This window comes from Culicoides brevitarsis, chromosome 2, assembly GCF_036172545.1.
Source record: "Culicoides brevitarsis isolate CSIRO-B50_1 chromosome 2, AGI_CSIRO_Cbre_v1, whole genome shotgun sequence".
In the NCBI taxonomy this organism is placed as follows: domain Eukaryota; kingdom Metazoa; phylum Arthropoda; class Insecta; order Diptera; family Ceratopogonidae; genus Culicoides; species Culicoides brevitarsis.
The window spans coordinates 24,251,729-24,273,827 of NC_087086.1; the positions used below are offsets into that span (position 1 = coordinate 24,251,729).

General features: G+C 30.5%; 2 protein-coding genes across 3 annotated transcripts in view; one reads left to right on the forward strand and one right to left on the reverse strand.

Moving 5' to 3' along the window:
* LOC134832306 (protein furry) overlaps window positions 1-20,566 on the forward strand; it is a 54,952-nt gene extending 34,386 nt beyond the window's left edge. For both annotated transcript variants that reach the window (XM_063846289.1, XM_063846290.1), the window contains 8 exons: window positions 7,508-7,755; window positions 8,114-8,212; window positions 13,116-13,419; window positions 13,627-14,162; window positions 15,089-16,924; window positions 17,665-19,068; window positions 19,595-20,207; window positions 20,277-20,566. In XM_063846289.1, the coding sequence (XP_063702359.1) occupies window positions 7,508-7,755; window positions 8,114-8,212; window positions 13,116-13,419; window positions 13,627-14,162; window positions 15,089-16,924; window positions 17,665-19,068; window positions 19,595-20,207; window positions 20,277-20,449 (5,213 nt within the window). In that variant the 3' untranslated portion in view covers window positions 20,450-20,566. The remainder of the gene's footprint in view (window positions 1-7,507; window positions 7,756-8,113; window positions 8,213-13,115; window positions 13,420-13,626; window positions 14,163-15,088; window positions 16,925-17,664; window positions 19,069-19,594; window positions 20,208-20,276) is intronic.
* Window positions 1-22,099, reverse strand: part of LOC134832011 (3'-5' RNA helicase YTHDC2-like) — a 216,013-nt gene that overhangs the window by 55,879 nt on the left and 138,035 nt on the right. The gene's annotated exons all lie outside the window — the stretch shown is intronic.

Here is a 22,099-nt window from a genome sequence, read left to right on the forward strand (position 1 = left end):
ACTATAAATTCCTTTCAAGGAGTTTCTTGTTGTTTTATTTCTGCCAATTATATGATTTCGTTTGCTGTCCTTTCAACCGGAAAAAATGCGGAATGGACAAATATAAAGAAAATATTTTTTCTCGTGTCTTTTTTAATGAAATATTATTTTTTATTATCGGAGTCACTCAAACTTTTTGACTTGTTTTTATTGCGTTTTTCGTAGCACACGTCTCGAAAATTGTAATAAAGTCATCTGACGACATGCTGGAGGGAAAAAACGCGCTTCAGTTAATTTTATATTTTTTCTTCTTATTTTTCAGCCGCAACTTGAAAATGTTTACAAAGAGAATTATATTTTGCTGAGAGAAAAAAACGTGAAAGTTTCTATCGAGAATTTTCCGTTGCGAAAAGTATTTTGAATTAACTTTCCGATAAAATTTATGACAAAAACCCACATAATATTTGAGTTTCGCGCTCGCGCTGCAAAAGTGGTTTGTTTAATGGAAAGTATAAAAGTAATAATAAAATAAATTATTTTTCTCCGTTTTTTTTCGTCTTCTTCAAATTAATTGTATTTTATATATGAAAGAAGAGCGCAGCAAAAGTTTCTGTTTGATCTCATTACTGGTGAAAAGCGCTGAAAATGCTGAGTTAATACGATTCCCGCGTTTATTCTGCCATAAATTCGGTTGTTATGTGGTTGAAAAACGAATTAAAAACTTTTAATGCGATTCTTTTACTTTCGTCGCCGCGCAAATTCATAGAATTGAAATCCATCTTCATCAATTAACCTCAACATTGTTTCGCGGGATTCGTTGCGTGCCTATCATTTCAAAAGTCATCTCGCCACAATTCTCTTCATTTAAAATGATAAACATGTAGCATTAATCGTCTTTCGTTGTAAACACTTGATGATATTTGTACAAAATTTATAATTGAATTAATTTATGAGTTTTTGGCTTGACATCAAGTTGCTTTCACTGTCTTGGCAGCCGAGATGAATTATTATTTCCTTCCCACAAATCATGCAGCGCATTTACAACAAAACACAATAGCTTAGTGATTAAAATATAAACATTTCTGATGATATTCGCAGCAAAATAATAAAGTAACGAAAATAAATTTGCGAAAATTTCCTGCGAAGCCGGAGAAGGAGAGACTCTAAGCACAAAAGTTTTGTGTGAACCTGTCAAGTGACGCGACATTTGACGAGTGCTTTTGACTTTTGGATGTGGACGTGATTATTATTATGATTCTAAATATCCATAAAATGCCAAAACGACCCGAAAAAGTTTATAAATTAACATTTAATTTAATTATTGCGAGTTGCGGCTGGGCATTGACATTTTCTACATTTTTATGTTCTCCTGATGGATATTTTAATTCGTGGTTGCCACAATTATTTTTCGCATCTGTTGTTTTTCTTCCAAGTACATGTCATTTGGGTTTTGTAGTGTTTTTCCGCACACAAATTTCCCACTAATGGTTTCTCCGCATGAATTGTATTTTTGTTCAAAATGTTCATTGTAAACAATGCAGCTAATTACTATTGCACAAAGTTTGTATCCTTCTTGCCACACTATAATTATTTAGTGTATGTGCTCACGTGAAAGTGCAATTAATTAAAATTTTAACGAGATAAACATCGTAACATCATCATTGTTTTGAAAATATTTTATAGTGCAAGGCAACTTATGTTTTTTGTATGAAAAATTAAGTTTTTGAAATATGAGGAGGCGTAAAATGATTTCATTAAATTTGTTTTTCAACTTTTCAATCGGCAATCGTTCATAAAATAAAAAATAAAGTTCATAAAATTTTCCATGGTAGAAGTGTTTTGAACAATAAATTAAAGTTTTAAGTGTTGTTAGTGCTCGGGTTATTAAAAGGCTAACTCGACCAATGTTAAACATGGTTAAAGTTAATATGAAATTAAAATTGATTTTTTTTTTACTTTTTTATATGGAAATAATAAGTTTTTCTACAATTAAAATATTTTTTTTTAAATTAAATTAAAATTAAACTTTTTATATGGAAAAAATATTTTAATTTAATTTTCAAGTTACAAAATTTTTAGCTCCAAATAAAACCACAGAATTTTTTTAAATTGCAAAAAAGAAAAATAGTCTATAGAAAGAATTTTAATTTAATTTTAAAAAAACTTAAAATGATTTTTTAAATTTTTTTCCTACAATTTTTTTCAAATTTCATCTCAATATTGTATTTAAATAATTTATACCAAATATAATTTTTTTTTTTCAAGATTTAGTTTTAACATTTTACATAATAAAATTGAACAATTTGACAAATTTTAAAAATTTAACTAGGTATTTTATTAAATATAACGTAACTGAAATGCATTTTTTTAATATAAAATAAATATATTTAAATTTTCTTGCTTTGTTCAGTTTTCATAAAAAAATCAAATAAATAAATAAATTGCCAAAAAGATATTTTTTATTTGCCGAAAATGCATTTTTATGTGCCAAATTCATTTCATCCATTTTTCAACAAGATATTTAAAAAAAATAATTTTAATTTAATTTATTTTCGTTTTAAAATTTTGTTAACGATTTTATATAAAAATCATATTTTATTTTAATTTTTACAATTTATATAATTTACTTTGAAAATTAAAAAAAAAATCATAAATTTTACATTTTTTTCAAATGTTGTTTTCCTCACTCGTATTTTTGTGTTTCAAAATCCAATTTGTGCATTATTAAATAATATTATTGGAGCGGCCAAACTTTAAACAAAATAAAAACACAAATTAAAATAGGGGTTGTGTATAAATTGTGCACTTCATCGAATTTTATCGTAATTAATTCCATTACACCACCACCAACCAATATCCATCTCATTTAAATTGTTTATATCAATTTTGTTGCATATGGCAAATCTGAAATACTGCGTAAAAACCACTTGTTAACGCAACAACCACAACAACATGCCAGCCAACTTTAAATGACAGTCGATTACAGAGAATTAATTTTCAGTGTTATTGACCGACCAATCGCCCCCGTATACGGCTCACAACCACGTACGAGAAACTAAGCCCATAAATACATCAATATGTCATTCAATATCTCGCAATTTAATGAATGAGAAAATAAATTGTGTTATCATTTAATTTGCCATCCTTCCGGCCATTCGATAAAGGAAAATTACTGAAAAATTTCGGCGTGACAAACAAAAATCCCGGGCTTTTCACACCAATGAACTTGGGCCACCTATTTTAATTACAACTTTATTAATTGAATGCCTGGATTTAATTCCAATAATTTATTTGATAAATATTGACTTGTGGCTGTAAATTGATTTCATAATAATTAATTTGATGTAAACAAAATTTTATTGTAATCGGTGTGATGATGTGGGAATCTTGGTGGGAAATTTAACATCAACGAAAATTGAAAAAAAAAATATTTGCTTAAATTTACAAAAATAAATGGTGGACTTGCTGTTAAATGAAATCAACCACAAAAAAAAACGTATCCACCAGGGAAAAGAGAAGATAAAAATAATCGTTTTTTACACGATAACGTGGTGTAAATTTACGCAGGAAACGAAAAAATAAATCAACTGTTTCAATGACTATTGAACACTTTTTTCGAATAAAGAAAAAAATCCGAAAAAATAACGATTTTTTGTATCTCTTTCACTGTCGAAATTTATTTATTTTTTTTCTAGTCTTTTTTTGTTGTCTAGGCAGATTGAAAATAATACGAATGTTTGGAAAAGCAAAAAATCTGAAAATTCGCTATCGTGCTGCGATGACAGAAAAAAATCCAATGAATTCCAATTAAACATTCTTTTCATTCATTCAAATTTTCGTATTCGCGTGCATATGAATTGCAATGTAAAACAATTTTGTATCACAAAAAACACTAAAAGAGATCCAATTTCCATTCATGAAGTAACATTTTTAATAAAAACTTTTAAAAAAAATTAGGCAATCATAAGTTGAATGGATTAAAAGAGACATTAAAATGCAAACAATTTTCAATTAAATAGTTTTTAATCATCATCATGTTTATGAATAAGTAGACTAGAAGCAATTTAACTAATAAACAAAGTTTCCTGGTATTTTGTCTAGTGGTATCTTTTTGCCAAGTAGGAACAGACAGACAAATATTTTTGATGTTTAAATTAGCATTTCTAGGAAGAAATTTTGTATGTGATAATTGTTTGTATGTTTTTCTAAATAAATAAATAATTTGACTCATCATGAATTTCTAGGAAAAAACTAAAAGAGTTAATTATTCCATGACAAGCAATCAAAAATTATTTTTAAAGAATTAATTCGGAGAAAAGTGTTTATTTTTACTTTCAGGAAATTTCTATGATTTTCATAAAAATTTTATTTATCAGGAAATGGTCTTTGAAAGACAAAAAAAAATTATAAAAAAATGCAAATTTATTTTTTTTTTAATTTTTTTAATTGTATGTTGAGACAAAGTATTTCCTTCTTCAAAAAAAAATCGTTTCGAAAATATCTTCGAAAGATATATTATTTTTATATTTTCTGTTTGGAAAAAAAAATCGAATGCTCCCGAATTTTTCAAGTGATTTTTTATTTTTTTATGACAAAATATTTTCTGCTTGAAAAAAAATCTTTTTTAATTTTCCCTAATTTTTCGAATGATTTTTTCATACTTTGTTATTAAGAAAAAATAATTTCCGCTTGAAATAATTTTTTTTTAATTTTGCCGAATTTTTCGAATAATTTTCTTTATATTTTATTATGACAAAATATTTTTTGCTTGAAAAAAATTTTTTTTTTCGAATTTCCCCGAATTTTTTTTTTATTTTTCGTTATGACAAAATATTTTCTACTAGAAAAAAAATCCATTCGAATTTTCCCGATAATAAAATAAATTTAAATCGTTGCACATAATTTTTAAATTTATCAATGTAACTCGATTGTAACTATAATCGCATTTCAGAATTGATACAGCTCTCATATTATTTCTTGTTTCTCTTGCTATAGAATTTTTGCTAAATTACACACAATTTATTACCGTTATTATTTTATCATTTTCATGTAATCCACAGAAAATTATTTATATTTCGTAGAACATTTGTCGCTCATTTATTTTTTTGTATTCATCGTTGATACTATTTTGTAAATATATTTTTTTTATTTTTGGTTAAATTTTAATCCGTAGTAATTGGTAATCCAAGTGGCTTAATTGTAATCCATCCGAATAATCCTTTAAAATATTTCTCTGCCTTTTTTATTTATTTTTTTTTTCGTTGTATTTTTTTCTAAATTTATTTTTTTTATTTTTATAATTTTTAATCCCTCCGTGAGAATATTTTTTTTGCATCCAATCGATGTAAAGTGTGCCGGTAGACTGATTCGAATGTGTGCAAGCTGTAGTAATAATCATAAAATCGTTTCACTTTCATATTAAAAAAAAAATGTACACACCACACGTTTCCACATACAAAAAAACCAGAGCAATAAGGACGATACGAAAATTTTGTGAATGAATGGAAACATCGCAGTAATTTGTGTCTTGTGTGAGTCAAAGTCACAATCTAAAATATGAATGTATGCCGTCTAGTCGTCTAGTATTAGATAACTTCTGTTTTGATGATTCTCTCATAAAATTAGGGGAAATTTCGTACGGAAAAGTCGGCAGGAGAAACAGTCAACATCGAATGTTAACTTTTGTTTTTCTACCGTGAGGTAACTCATTTTCCTTGCTTCTCCTTTTTTTGTTCGGTAAACATAATGTAAATCGACAATCTGTTGAACGTCGAATGTTAACATCGACTTCCCCTGAAAATGTTTTTCTCTCTTCAAAATATCCCCTGCAAAGTTTGTACGAGTGAAAAATGAAGAGAGTGGCACATTTTGCTTGTATAACAGTTTGAAGATTCAACAGAAATTGTACAAAATTTATCTTAATTGGTAAAAGTTGTGTGAATAAACCACAATAAAGGCTTCACTTGAAGTCATCTTCATCTTATTTCAATCAAACTTTACGAAACCTTAAAATGAAGCAGTGCAAATTGTTGAAACAATCTTCTTGATTGGCCACAATTGAGTTCTGAGAAACTTTGGGTAGTTGCTTTGATTCAAACAGAATGCATTTGATGCATTATCAAAGTTGTTTTGTTGTTTTTGTTAATTGATTTTAGTTTTAACATGGATTGAATATGATTAAAACGAGCTATGAATATTATTTTTTTATAATTTCTTTTTAAAATTTTAATTTTGTTTTTCTGATAAGAAAAAAAAATTTATTTAGTCATTTTTGACTTAAATTCTTATTTAGATTTGTATTTTTTTTCATTTTTTGAAACATTTTTGGACAAAACTACAATTTTTATGTGAAATGGTCCTAGGTTGTTTTAAATTAAATTAAATAAAAATGTGTTTTATTGAAATAATAAAAAAAATGAAATATATTTTTATGTTTCTGTATTTTAAATTCAAGCAATTTTCGATGACTTAACAATATTTTCGGTGTTATTCTTTTCATTCAAAATTGAATTTAAATTTATTCAAATCAAACTTATTTCTTTGGAAAATTTAGAAAAAAAATTTTAAAAAAATATTATTTTATGAAAATGTGAGTTGTTTTGCGATTTTTATTTTTTGTATATTTTTATTTTTTGAAGAAAAAAGATCATGTTTAATTCAATCATCGAAATTTTTTTTGAATTTTCTTCTTGCTTATTATTTTGCAAATTCCCAAGAGAAAATATCGTATAAAGAGTATTTAAAAAAAAAACGAGAATTTTCGAACAAAAAATTAAAATTGTAAAAAAACTTGTTAAAATCAAGAATATGTTTTAATTATTAATTAATTAATTTAATTATTTTGTCGAATTTTGAGTCAAAAATTATTAGTTTTGTAAAGGAAAAAAATCTTTCATTTTAATTTTTAACACAAAATGCAAAATTTTATTAAAAGTCGAGCTTTTTTACTTCTTTCGATACACAATAACAATTTTTCTAGTAATTAAAAATAATGAAATTGAACATATACATAATTATTGAGAAAAAAAATTGTTTTTTTTTAATCGCATAAAAATTAAAGTACATGAATAACAAAACAATCCTGGTACAATGATTTAAAGTGTTTTTGAAATTTAACACTTCAGTTTGTATAAAATAGCTTCCATATCACTTTTTTTTTCTTTAAAAGGATTATCGGATTTATTTTGTTTTTCCAAAAAAAAAAACAATATTTATTTTTTTTCCTGTGAATTGTTTTTGCTTGGATCACTTTTGTCAAATAAATGGCGAGAATTTGGAACAATTTAACTTCATTCCCACAAACTTTTCAATGTAAATTAATTAATAAATATTGTCTAAAATAATTAAACCCAGATTACAAAATTCACACAATGCCCAATAACAAGACTTGGAGAACAAACAATACTGTTGTTGGTCTTTCAACTGAATAATATTCAAATTTATTGTTTGGCTTTTCCTTGAATTCTGATTCATTGTCGTGCTACGAAATAATAATTAATATATGTTGCATTTTCCTGTTCCTTTGCAGAAATTGAACGCACTGGCACCTTGGATGCCATTCTAAGTGGTGCCTATTGCCGCACACAATTATCTCGTGAGATGGCGAGACTTCGTCCGGAGCTGACGATGCCCATGTTTTCGGAAATTACGCATCGATTCCAGACGGCACGTGCAGAGGTACGAGCACTGCTGCTTCGCGGCCTCCTTCCATGGCTCGAAAATATGGAGCTCGTAGCAACAAGTGTCCCGCCAGCAACACCCCTTTCCTATATCATGGTAAGCTGCGTATTATCTTTCTTTTTACGTTCAATAAATTTAGCACAAAGTTATTTTTTTTCGTCTGTTTTTTTTTTCGCACTTAATATTAATAAAAATATTCTGTCAAGATGATTTACGGCATATTATCATCAACAACAACTCTATTTTTGGATATTTTTTTATTACCAGAAATTTATTTCTCACAAAAGAACAAAAGAAAATGGCTTTTTGTGACTTTTTTCACGAAGTCGAATCAAAAGTGGTTCCGAGAAATGCAAATTTATGCCTAAAAATTAAAATTCTGCACCGCAATATGCAGAAAATGTATATCAATTACGTGAAACCACTCATTTCCATTGTAATTTTTCATTTTCAGTATTACCCGAATTCCGGTACGCGAGGCCGTCGCGATGGTTCTGGTTCGACGGAGGCAACCGAAATGATATTAAATAACCTCTTCTATATCACAGTAAAGGTAAGATGTGTTGAAAACTTTTTTTTACATTTTTTCTTTTATAAGCTGGTAGAATATTTCACGTACCTTCATCTCTTTCGCACAAAAATAAATGATGTAAAATTTTTCTTGTACCCAACCGCCTTCCACCAAAAATCCACTTCAATGAGTTTAAGTTGCAAGAAGCACACACCGACATATAATATAACTAATGGGTCTAACGAGTTAGTTTGCTGTGTAACACGTCTCTGGTTGTCCATGAACCCAGTTAGAAGTTATCGTTGGAACAAATTAAAAATTGAATTAACAACTTTGTAATGAAAAATATGAGGAAAATATTTAATTTTTTTTATTTTAATTTTTTTTCAGTTTTTTACTTTTGAATATTAGTAAAGATAAATTATGATAATTTAAAAAATAAAACTTGCTTTAAAAACGCATTATGATATTTGATGAAAAAATGAGTCACGTGAAAAAAGTTTTAAATTTCTAAAATTTTTATTTTGCGAATTTTTTAAAGTTTTTTTAAAATAATAAAAATAAAAATATTTTTTTCAAAAAATAGTAAAAAAATTAAAAAATAAATTTAAAAAAAAATCATGCGATAAAGTGAAATTTTTTTAATTAAAGAATTTAAAAAATTATTCTTTTTTTTAAATTAAAAAAAATTAAAAATTTTTAAATTGAATTTTAAATTAAAATAATACCTATGTCTACGTTAAAATAAAATGAATTAATAAAATTTCAAAATAATTTTTTTAAATAAAATATTCAAACAAATTCAAAATTGAAAAAATTCAATTTTTTTTTTTTTTTTTTTTTATTTAAAAAAATATTTCATTTTTATTTGCCAAAATTAATTTAAAATTTGAAAAAAAAAATCGAATCAGCCTTAAGTTTGTAAGAATAAACTATAAAATTATAATTTTGCAGGTCAATTAAAGTCTGAATCAATTTAATTCCCACAATTTTTCCACCTGGACTAAAAAAGCTAAATTGCATTAATCAAAAGAACATTAAAATTCCACGTCGGTCGATCTGAATACGACCCACAGTAAAAATTTACTGAACAGACGAAGAACTTTTTGCCATTTTCATATTATAAATACACATTTTAAAACACAAAATTCTCGACTTGTTCATTTTTAATGACCATCGGCTACATATTCTTTTCATTTCTCACACAAATTTATATCGCATCGTCTGTTTTCGGCGAACTGAGCACTATAAATTTATTATGGATCTTTTTGTGCACCTTTAATGTCTTCTAACGTGGAATTTTTACTGCAAAATGTGAACTATTCGTTTAATGGCAACAAGAACGACATTAAATATATCACAAAATGTAACAATAGAAAACGCAGTAAAAAAATGAGAAATTTTTTTCCCGAGATATTTGGCGATAAAAAGTGTCAAAAACAGACTTCTGATATGATAAATGAAAGGGTACAAGAAAATCACAAATTTTTCGACTAATTTAACAAATTTCAAAGATTTTTCTCCGTCAACTATGGCACGCAGAAAATAACGTTAAATTATGAAATACTCATGCTTTTAACCGCAATTGCGTGATTAGAATAATAAAATAATGCAAAGTACCGTTTTGGTGACTCGCGTCGTAAATCCGGCCACAAATGGAACACCTGTGACTTTCTCGTCCTCGGATTGGCGCGAAATTTGGAAACAAAAATTTATTTCATCAAATGTTTCGTAAATCAAAGTCCTCCTGTACATTTTCTCATTTTAGATTCATTTTGTAATTTACTGCTGCGATACAAAGCGTGATAGCGACTGGAGAGAAAAAAAAATAATAAATTTATTTTATTGTGTGTGTCACTTGATGCTACAACCTATTTCGTTACATTGCCCTTTTAGTGTAAAATCTGAAGGAGTCTTCTTGTAAAACAACATGATAACGACAGTTAGCGACCTTCTTCAAAAATAAAATAAAATGGAACGACAAAAAAAATAAACAATAATTTAACATTTCACATGCATTTTATCTAGCCATCTTTTTTTGCTCATGTTGATTTGAGTTATGACGAAGTAGGAGTGTTCGTATTGTCTATTTGTAGAAAATTTTAAGCATATTGTAGATTAATAAGAATTTTTCTACTTTAGGCTATTAAATGTTATTATTTGATTTTTTGTCGTATTCCCTTCGATTTTTAGTAAAAATTTCAAGAAAAAAAAATGATATATTTTTTCTGATATATTTTTTTTTTTATTTTTTAATAAGAAATTTTTGAATAATTCTAGTTTTCATTAAAAATTATATTTAAAAAAAAAATACCTAATAATAATAATAAAAATTTAAAAAATCTTTGAATGACAAATTATTTTATTTAAATTTTTTCAAAATTTAATTTTATCAAAATTTAAAAAAATGAAATATAATGAAAAAAAATTAAAAAAAAATTTAAAAAATTAATAAAAAATTTTCAAAATCACGCATCTTTAACGAAATTTTTTAAAAAGCAAATTTTGTGCAATTTTATTATTTATAACAAATAATTTATATTTTCGTTATCAAAATCCTGATTCTACAAAAAGTCCAAAAATTAATTTGAATCGCCTTATAAAAATTCAAAAAATACGATGTAACAAGAACAAAACAAACTGAATAATTACTTGGATTAGCAGAGATGGATTTCTAGTGAAATAAATGTTCTCTTACAGTGAGCTACAAGTCACAAAATTGTCTAGTATCATTACGAGACTCATTTTAAAAATCTAGAAAAATATTTAAAGCACCGTTAGAATTTCTTTTTGCTATGCAAATATTACAAGAACTCATAAAACGTGCTTTTTCATCATTTTCTCATCAATTTCAATGCCACTTGAATTGGTAATTGGTCGAAAGCAGAAAATATGGCTTATCAACAACAATGGCTTAGGTACGCACAAAATTTTTCATGTTAAAAAAACATCCCAAAAGCAATAGAATATTTTGCAAAAAAAAAAATACCATCAAGGTACATTTACAGAAAAATTCCAACTTTTGTTTTATTTTATCGTTACATTTTTTTTCGGGTTGAAAGATAAATGTGAGGAATGTTACACTACAATTTATCTACATTAATGGCTGTTTTGTTATTTATTTTTTCTATTTTTATTTGTGAATGCGTCGTTGGCTGCTCCCTTTTTCCAGACAAATCTTCCAATAGTGGCAGGCAAAGTCCATTAATAGAAATCAAGTTACTTAATTTTTTGGTATACTGTCAGGACAGACAAACGAGCAGCAGAGTAATAAAAAATTCATTAACGACTTGTTTTGCAATTTAAGACGATTAAGTATGGAACCCTATTTTTTGGCAATGTCTAGCCCGACTTTTTAATTGCACCGTAAGAAATTTCGCCATAATGCTAGTTTATGACCCTAAAAATGGTCGTACCGAGAAAAAGTGCGAATTTTCATTAAACATTCATGGAAAAATCACGGCAGAATATCTAATAAAGGCGAGATTTACCAACAGTCTGGACCAATAATAGCGCAAAAAGAAAGAAACTTTAAGCCGGGCAAGCATCAGGTGCTAACTAAAGATTATAACGTCTAAACATCGTTTATTATTTTAATGTCTTGTAATGAATGAAAGACCGAAGAAACAACAAATACTCGAAAAATATATCAGTCTAGTTGTTTTTTATCTGGTGAGAAAATTTGAATTGGGGTTTTTGTATCGAAAAATATAAATAAGAGAAAAATAATACAAAGTTGTGAACTTAGGCCACTATAATTTTTGAAAATGTTTTGGATTTCGTCCTTCTTTTTTTTTTTTAGAAATTTTTAGAAGGAATATCAAGTATTGAATATTTACAGATTAAAAATTGAACAATTCAGACCGATTTTTATTTATTTTTTTTTTTTTTTTGACTGAAAGTAATTTTTTAAATTTTATTTTATTTGCTTTATTTTTCAAAAAAAAAATCTTCTATTGTATAAGCCTTATATTAATAATTTTGTGTTTTGGCCACTTTTATTTATTTAAATGTCTTTGTCAAATAAAAAAATAAATTCTCATAAATAAAAAATAATTTTGGAATAAATTTTTAAATGAAATAATTATTTTTTTTTACTTACAATAGGTTTATTAATTAAAAATTTTCAATATTTAAAATTTTCAAGAAATTTAAAATTTATAAATACATTTAAAAATAAAATTATTTAATAATTACTTATTAATTTTTAGAAAAAAAATTATAGAATATTCTAATGGTTTTTTAAAAGAAATTCTAAAAATTTCTTCAATCAATTTGAAAACATTTTTTTTTAAATTTCGCCTTATTGTATACTTGACTTTTCATATGAAAAAAGACACAAAATACTTTTGAAGTGCCCTTGAATCATGATTTTTGGTTTCTGTCTATCATCAAATATTTTTCATCAAATAAATCGTTTCCATGACAGAATAATTTATTTTTTTTTGCGTAAAAAATCGAGATAAAAGCAAATTTGTCAAAAATTTTATAATACTTTATCACGATAATTTACAAAAAAAAACTAAATTGCCCAGTGGAGACGAATGGTACTTTACTCCATTAATTAATATTTCACTTTTAAATCTCGTATCTCTTCTATTTGAACAATTTAAACTAACCACTAACGGTAATAAATCTCCTCATACACGTAATTTCCGACAATGTTCATGATACTTTATAGTGCGTCCAAAACTTTGCACAAGAAAAACTTGGTAAAAACGTACAAAGGTCAAAATATGGATAAAAGTGCAATAAATTTCAAAAATGGAACAACTGTTTCGTGTTCATAAAACTTTTAAAGCGAACGGCAGAAAAAAACTTGTTAATTGAAATTGTATGTGCTCTTGATCTTCATTTCCTTCCAGCACAATTTATATCAATTTAATCTTCTTCACTTTATATTGTTAATTACATTTCTCTTCCTTTGTTCGATTTTTCGTTGTAGTTTGCCGATTCGCATCCACGTGACATCGAGGAACTTTGGGGCACACTTTGTGCCTTCTGGCCGAACAATTTAAAGGTGATTCTGCGCTATCTTGTCATCATCTCGGGCATGGCACCGAACGAATTGCTGCACTGTGCAAAACGTGTTGCTCTCTATCTGGCCCGCACCTGCCCCGATCGCCTGCTTGACGAGTTAATGACTGAATTACAGACCGTTGAAACGCTTAATTGCCTGATTGAACGTACGGAGACGCCGCCATTCTACCGTTTGACGAGCATGAGAAAGACGTCAAGCCATTCGGATGGTAAGAAAATGCCTTTAATTAAGTTGAAAAATTATTATGATAATTATGACGGTGTGCCGTTGGATTAGAAAGAACGGCAGAGGGAAAAGTTTTACAAGTGTTTTGGGGAAAAATTAATTAAAGTCATAAATTGGTGATAATTAGCCACTCTCTTTCATCACAAAAAAAAAGTGTAGTCTGTCAAATATTAAGTGATATAATTTGCAGGTCCCTCCACCGGTAATACAGACATAAAATTACAAGACGGAACGATTCACACGAAGCGGCACAGTGGCGAGGATCACATAAAATCCGGGACGTGTCGATCTGACAGCGCTCTCCGGCAATTTTCCGTTGGTTATCGGCCACCGCGTGGCAGCGACAAAATCCGAACTGCTTCGGGTCCCGCAATATTTCCGCGACAAGAAGACATGTTGTCCGGAGACACGACTTCGACATCGAACGAAGGCACGTTGGAACGAAAAGCCGAAGCCCCCATTACGCCACACCCGCTTCCGATGCCCGAATATGGCGGATGGTTTGCCCCTCTTACCGAATTCTTGCCGGACTCTAGTGTTCCAATCAGCGGTTTTCATCGGTGTAATGTCGCGGTGATGCTGTTGGCAGATGTCGTTGTCGATGGCATCGAAAATATCGATTGGACTTTGCATGTTCCGTTAATGCTTCATATCCTTTTCCTTGGGTTGGATCATACGAGACCACTTGTGCGCGATAATTGCAAGCAACTTTTGTTGAATTTATTGGTAAGTTTTTTTTTTAAATTTAAATCGAACCCAATAGTTTAGTACGATGTCTTATTTTAAAATACAAAAAAAATTAAATCAAAAAAAAAATAAAATAAAAAATGATTGATTTTTACGATTTTTAGAAATTTTTGACAAAATTTTTATAAGTAGAATATTTATTTTTGGGTATTTAAATTCAATTAATATTTTGTAATGCGATTTAATTTAATGTTAGGAATTTCAATTTTGAAAGTTGATAATAAGGCCGCTCCAATTTTTTTTTTTTAACTTTTTGTCCCATGCCCCATTTCAAAAATCGAAAATCCAATGGGGCTAAATAAAAAAAGTTTTTAAACTTTTAATTTCTTTTAAGTTTCCATTTGTTGTTGTTTTGAAGTTAAAAGCAAAAATTTCATCAAAATCGGCCATTTTTTGGTCTTTTTTTCATATTTTTTCAAGGACTTTCCCAAATTTTTTTTTTAAAAATTCAATTTTGAAGAATTTTTGTATTTAAAATCCTTTTTTATTTTTTTATTATTTTGAAAAAAAGTTTTTGGGACAAAAAGTTCGAAATAAATTTGGAGCGGTCTAAATTGTTTTTGTCGAAAAAAAAATCAAGGGAAAAATTTAAAAAAAATCAGTAAGAAATTACAGTTTTGATCAATCATATAAAAAAATTAACTAGCGTTTTTAACTAAAATTTTCCGGGAGTTTTTTTTTCTAAAAATAAAATGTTCGAATTTTTAAAAATAAAAATTTTTTTAAAAATAAAAATTTCAGAACATTTTTTTTTTTTTTTAAAAAGCGGAATTTCTTAAATTTATTCTCCTAAATTTTTTTTCTCATGATTTTTCAGAAAGATCCCAAGACTACTTTTTTTTAATTATTTTTTTTTAAAATTGAAAAACAATATTTCACACAAAAAAACTGTTTCCTTTTTTCAGATCGTATTATGTGAACATAACGACCATTTAACAGTCGCCCGCATCCTCTTAAACAGCGAGACACAAAAACTTCATCTTGGACTAGCATCCTCTAATTTAGGAGTCGTTGTCCACAACTTCACCGAACCCAATGAGGAATTCGACGCTTATCTATTTGGACCGCCCGCTGTTCCTGCCACCACTTCCTCCACTCTCACCATTTGCCCTGCACCCATTAATGCCAGCACAACAGTCGAGGAAGACGAATCTGGCGTGGCTGCAACAACGACAGACAACACGATAACAGTAAAAACGCAAATTCCCTCGATCATCACCGAAGAAAACTCGCCGCCGCAACCGGGACCCACAATGGCAACTGCTCACGTGATAAAAAGTCTCATCCGATTCCTGGCCCAAGATTCCTCTCAACCGCTGTGGAATTACGAAGACATTACTGCCAAAGTCTGGGTTATCAAGAGTGCCGAGCAACTGACTTGCCTCTTGCGTTACGTGTTGAAAGTATTTACCGAAAGTTATCCGCAAGCGCGTTACAGCGAACGTTGGGCTCAAACTGCCCTTCAACTCGGATTGAGTTGCTCGTCGCGTCATTACGCGGGTCGATCGTTGCAGGCTTTCCGTGCTCTCAATGTGCCCATTAATAGTCGCATGTTGTCAGACATCCTCTCGCGTCTCGTGGAAACGGTGGCCGAACAAGGCGAAGACATGCAAGGCTACGTCACGGAGTTACTTCTCACTCTTGAAGCTGCTGTCGATAGTCTCGACTCCGATTTCCGTCCTTTGGATGTCATGAAGGACATTTTCAAGTCCACACCGAATCTCAACAACAAAGATGGTGCGGGGGCGAGCGCAGGTGGTAAAAAATCCGCCGATGGCACACCGGGATCACCACAAGCCATTAACAGCATGTTACAGAATCAAGGTCACACCCGCAGCACGAGTTATTCCGTTTCTTACTGCACTCGCCGAACCACGCAGTCACCGATTGACAAACAAGTCGAACTGAGAAATCGCGTCGCACTCGAAGCTGAACGAAAAAATCAAAATTTCGGAGGCGCTCTTTCGCGATCGCGTTCGGCACAGAGTTTAAAGTTGCTGGGAGACACCTCGACCCAAGACGATAAAATGACAATTTTAGCGCAACTCTTCTGGTTGGCCGTTTCATTGTTGGAAAGTGACTTCGAGCACGAATTTTTGCTGGCATTGCGACTTTTGGGACGTGTTTTGTACCGATTGCCACTTGATCGACCTGATGCGCGTGACAAAGTCGAAAAATTACAACAACAACTAAAATGGCCCGGATTTCCCGGTGTTCATGCGTTATTATTAAAAGGATGCACTCACGCAACAACGTATGAACCTTCAATAACGCTCCTGTCAAAATTCGCTCCTTTATTGTCGTTGCCCGTTTGCGATCCAACACAAAGTTGCGCCTTCCCGATGAACGTAATTGCACTTTTGCCGTACATGTTGCTCCATTACGAGGATGCCAATGAGGTTTGTATCACATCGGCGGAAAATATTGCCCAAGTAGCCTCCGAAATGGGATCAAAACTGGAGAATTTGGGCACCGTGATGACACTTTACAGTCGCAAGACGTTCAGCAAGGATCCGTTCCAGTGGACAAAATGTGTTGTCAAGTATGTTCATGACACGTATGCGCATATGGGAATTAATATGTTGGCATTTTTGGTGGATGTGCTTGAAAAGGGATGGGCACAAGTGCAGATGCAAGTTTTGAGTGTCATTCATTGCATGCTTCATTACGTCGATTTGTCAACGCAACAAGCGCAACCATTGTCAGCTGATTTGTTGAGAGTCATTTCTAAATTCTTGGATGTAAGTATTTCAAAACATTCTAAAATACTATTTTTTCAAGCTTTTTTAATTTAATTTATTCGATTGGAATTTTATGTTTCACATTTTTTTTTAATGGCGAATCAAAAAAAATAAATAAATATTTTTTCATATAAAATTACAGTTTTTAAAAGTTTTTTAAGAACATTTCAAAAATAAAAAAAATCATAAATTATCAGAGGCTCCAATCTTAGGCGAATTAGGCAATTTGGGATCGAATTTTCTAAAATTTCAATATAAAAATGTTAAAATCTTTGATAATCTGACAATTTAGGGCCGATTTTCCTGAACAGAAAAAAAAATTTTCGAACTGAAAATTTTATTCAATAATTTTGTAGTATTTAAAGAGAAGAAAAAAATGTGAAAAATATTAATGATAAATAGGGAGAAATTAAAAACGTTAAAATTTTAATGACGCATATGGTTTTAAATATTTTCTAAAAAAAAAAAAATAATAAATTTTGAAAAATTTTTATAATTTATAGGACGAATTTTCTCCTAAAAAGTTAAATTTTGACCTTTTTATTATTATTATTTTTTTTTTAAATAATTAAATATTTAGAATTCAATTTCAAATTAGCAAAAAATTTTCTTTCTTAAAAAAAAACAAAAAAAAAATATTTTTAATTTTTTTATATGAAAAAGTATTTCAAAACAAGCTTTTTCCCCATTAAAAAAAATTAAACGAAAAACAAAATAAATATTTTTTTTTAATTTTTCAGACCCCTCACTGGCGCGAAGCTCTCAAAATCCTAAAACTAGTCGTCACTCGCAGCTCTTCACTGCAGGTCGTTCCGCAGTATTCCGAGAAAACGTACCACCATCATGGCAGTTACTCCGATTCCGAAGTATTTTGCAAGAAGGAGCTTGCCGGACGAACAATGGACTTCACCTTCGACGTGTCTCAGACTCCGCTCATCGGTCGTCGCTTGCTCCTCAAAGGTGACTCCGAGACAAATGCCAAAATCAATGCTGGCGTTTCGGCTGGCATGCATTTGGCCCACTTCAATACCTCAAGTTCGCCGAGACGCAGTGCGAGTCTCTCTCCCGCAGATACTGGACCGATTTCGGGATGGAAGCGCCCATGGATGTGTCAAGGTCGCGTTCGGGAGTGTCTCGTGAATCTTTTGACAACTTGCGGACAACGCGTTGGCTTGCCAAAGAGTCCTTCGGTGATTTTCAGTCAATCGTCGGATTTGTTGGAGCGTCAATCGTCGGCGGCAAGCAGCACCGACGAAACTTCCGGGCCGCAACAGGACTTGAGTGGCGGATCACGCAGAGATGATCAGCCCGATTTCACCGTTTTCCGTGATTTTGACTTTTTGGAGTACGAAAGCGAAAGTGTCGAATGCGATTCGACGGACAATTTCAACTGGGGCGTTCGACGACGACCACTTTCCGAAGGCGATAGTGAGCCACTGGGAGAACTCAAGGCAGCTTCGGGCTTGGATGAGAGTGTCAGTGAAAATACACCAGTGCTAGCGAAACGCAGTAAGCGTCAATCGTCAAATACGGCTTACGACTCCTCAGACGAAGAATTGGAAAATGAGTCACCTCACAATCTCCTGCGAAAACCCTTGTATCTGAAATCCTCGTCTTACTTGTCGGGACCTCCAACGTCGTTAAGTTTGAAGGAACGCGGTCATCATAGACGTGACAGTGTTTCTCGAAGCGACACAAGTGGCTCGAGTGTCGGTGATTTAGGCGACATAACGCCTTGCAACGAATCTCCGCATCTGACGGGACTTTTACCATTCCGTGCTCCGATCCGAGATGAAACTGAGGAGGCATGGCGGCGAAATCTCAAAGAATTATTGGTCAATCAACCAAGCAGTCATGCACCGGATTTGCTCGATAAACTTTATTTACTCATCAAGGAGCTGACGATCAAAAGTATTTTTATTGCAAAGGACTCTATGAGATATTTTACCGGAGTTAGCACGCAATTGGGACACAGATTGTCTGTTTTGGCGGATTTGTTGTCATCACGAGGCGAGCCACCTAAAATTTGGTATAATAAGGCACTAACCACGACACCTCGACTGCAAGAGACTCTGAGATATGCCGTTTTGGAAGTACAAGAGCATCTGGAGACGTTCTTTGACCGGAAGGAACACGTGATTGAAGTAAGTTTTGATTTTTTTTTATTAATATGAATTTTTTAATTGATTTTTTTTCAAAAATAATACAAAAGACAAAAAAAAAACTAAATTATTTAAGAAATCAAATTTTTTTCAAATTAAAAAAAAAATATTCCTGCGGATTTTTTTCCGTAAAAAAATAATAATTAAAAATATTAAGTTCTCGAAATAAATCTTACTAATAATATGTCCAATTTTAGAAAAAAAATATCAAAAAATTTGACCAAGTAATCAATTACGGTATTTTTGGAATTTTTTAATAAATTTTCCAAAGAAAATTTTTTATGAAAAGTCATTTTTTTCAAATAAAAGTCGTTAAAATAGATACAATTTTATCCGATTATATATTTAAAAATTGATTTTCAAAGTTTTTTTGTTTTGTGTTATGACTAAAACATTATAATAACAGTAAAATTTACTGTAAAAACCGTTTACTTTATCATAATTTGAACTTTTTTTACCCCACATATATTTTTGAACAATTTTTAATTTTTTTTTTTGTCATTTTCAGTGCTTGGATTCCGTCAAAACATCCTGCAAATATGCTCTCTTCAGTGACATGGACTCGTCGAACGAAGGCACCGGCACTGCCAACATCGTCGATCACACCGCTGACCCAGCAACGATGGAACTTCTCATCGACTTGGGACGCGGTCTCTACAAACTCATGTTCCAACTTTTGCTTCTCATCGAATCTGATCACAAAATTGCGATAAATGTCGTTTCGAACCTTCGCAACAACGACAAAATGGCAGATTTGTCAAAAATGTTCATGTCTGTGCGCGGCGCCATTTTACGCAGTATTGACGAAACGGAAATGGAATCTCTGGATACGTCGACATCAACTGAAGGTGAAAACACCCCGACACCGTCTCCGGTCCCCATTAACAGCAACGAGTTTGAATCGATGCTCGTTGAGCTGATTGACGGAAGTCGCTGGGCAGCTGCGATTAATTACGTGAAACAACACAAACAACTTTCGAACGTGAATCCATGTTTCACACTGGCATCGAGCAATCTGGAAACAGCCAGTTCTTTGCCGAAAGAAGAAGATATCAAGAGTGTTGGCGATTTGAATATCATTATGGACATTTATTCGCAAAAGTTGATAAAGGATCGCAATGGTAAGAAATTATTAATTTATTTTTGAGTCGTTAAAAGTATTAATTTTTGATTTTTTTTTTAATTAACAGATGCATTCATTATATCACGTCCCGAAGCTGAATTAAATGAAATTCACGTAATATTGATGGAAAATTTATATCACGTGTCTGCAGCGTTGGCAGGCGTCGAAATTGCAGTAGTCTCGACCTCGTCTGCACCAACCACATCCAAGGACACAGTCGACATCATTACGACACTTTAAATTAAATATTTTAATAATTAACTCGGTAGCAATTAATATTTAATCAGATAACCGTGTGTGAAATACTCTTGACTGGATTAACATTGAAAAATGTCTTAAAGAATAAAATTAACCAATTTTGATGTGAAAATTATTTGTTTTGAAATACTTATAAAAATTATTATGATGAAGGCCCTAATTTAAAAATTTTCAAAGAGTTTTAAATTTTTTTAAATTTATTTAACATAAATTATGGTTTTTATTCTTGAAATAAAGAAAAAAGGTAATTTTGTTTCTGAAAAGGTTCAAAAGTTTTGAAAAAAATTAAAATTTTGGTTTGTGACTAAAATACAAATTCAAACAATAATTGACTAAAAATAAAATAAATTGAGCAAATAAAAAATCAAAACACAAAATGAAAATTACTTTTTAGTAAATGAACAAAAAAAGAATCAAAAATCTATTCAAAATTAAATTTTAATTATAAATGTAAATTTATCATATTTGGTAATTTTAAAATAATTTCAGGAATTTTTTTTTTTTTTTTTTGGTAGATTTTTTTTTTTTTTTTTTTGGTAGAAAATGTTTTTTTTTTGGTAAAAAATGTCAAATTAAAATTTTTTAAAAAATTTCGGAAAAATAAGAAGCAAGAATTTTTGTGCAAAAATTGATCAAAAATCAAAACATTTTTTCTGGATTTTCGACTGAGGTAAGAGAAAAAAGGTAAGAGACTTCAAAAAAAAAAATTGGAGCGACCTAAGTTTCTAATTTTTCTTTTATCTAAATTTTCAGAGTAATTAAAGAAAATTAAATCCTCTTTTGATTGATGTTTTTGTCACAAAAGATTTTTTTCCTTAGCGCCTTAGTGCAAATTTCGTGATTTTTTAATATTTTTTTTTTATGAATTTAAGCTTATTTTTGGATCAAATCTTTCAAAATGAGCAAATTAGTGTATCCAGCTTTCACGACTGAGGCAAATTGTTGCACCGTCAAATGATGAATGCCTGCCGAACTGATTCCGAAATGAATTTTATCGCAATTCAGGATCATCAAAAGTTGCTTTTTCTGCGGCACTGACAGTCCGTACCACGGAAGGTCGTACAAAGCCTTGTTAATTTCGGCAAATTTATCGCGAATTGTCTCGTTTACGGAGCAAACGACGTAAAACAGGAACAAGGCAAAAATAATGCCAAACGCAAACAAATACTGCTCTTTCAAGACCATAATTATCAAGCCAAAGATGAAAAACGATCCGAGACTGGCAATTTCCATCAAAAAAGCGGTAATTTTGAACAAATCATTGCAAATATTCGCGTTGACATGAACATCGATGATCATATCTGTCAAGATTTTAATCCATTTTTCGAATTGTAGGTCCTCATTGATGACCAGACCTTCCAAATTTGCGAGCATTTCCTTCCGCAGTTGCCGAATTGAGGCTAAAATGATGTCCAAATAGCACAAAACGTGAAAGCAGGTGCAAAAATAGATGCCAAACGAGTAAATTGTGATCGAAGCTCCGTCAAAAGCAACGATAAATTGACCAAAAATCGTCAGTAGATACGTTGTCCAGTTTTGCCACACGCTGAAGGGAAAATAAAACGGAACGGGCAACTTAAATTTCGGATAAATGTCGTCCGGCAAGAAAATTCCGATAATTGCAAAGCCCAG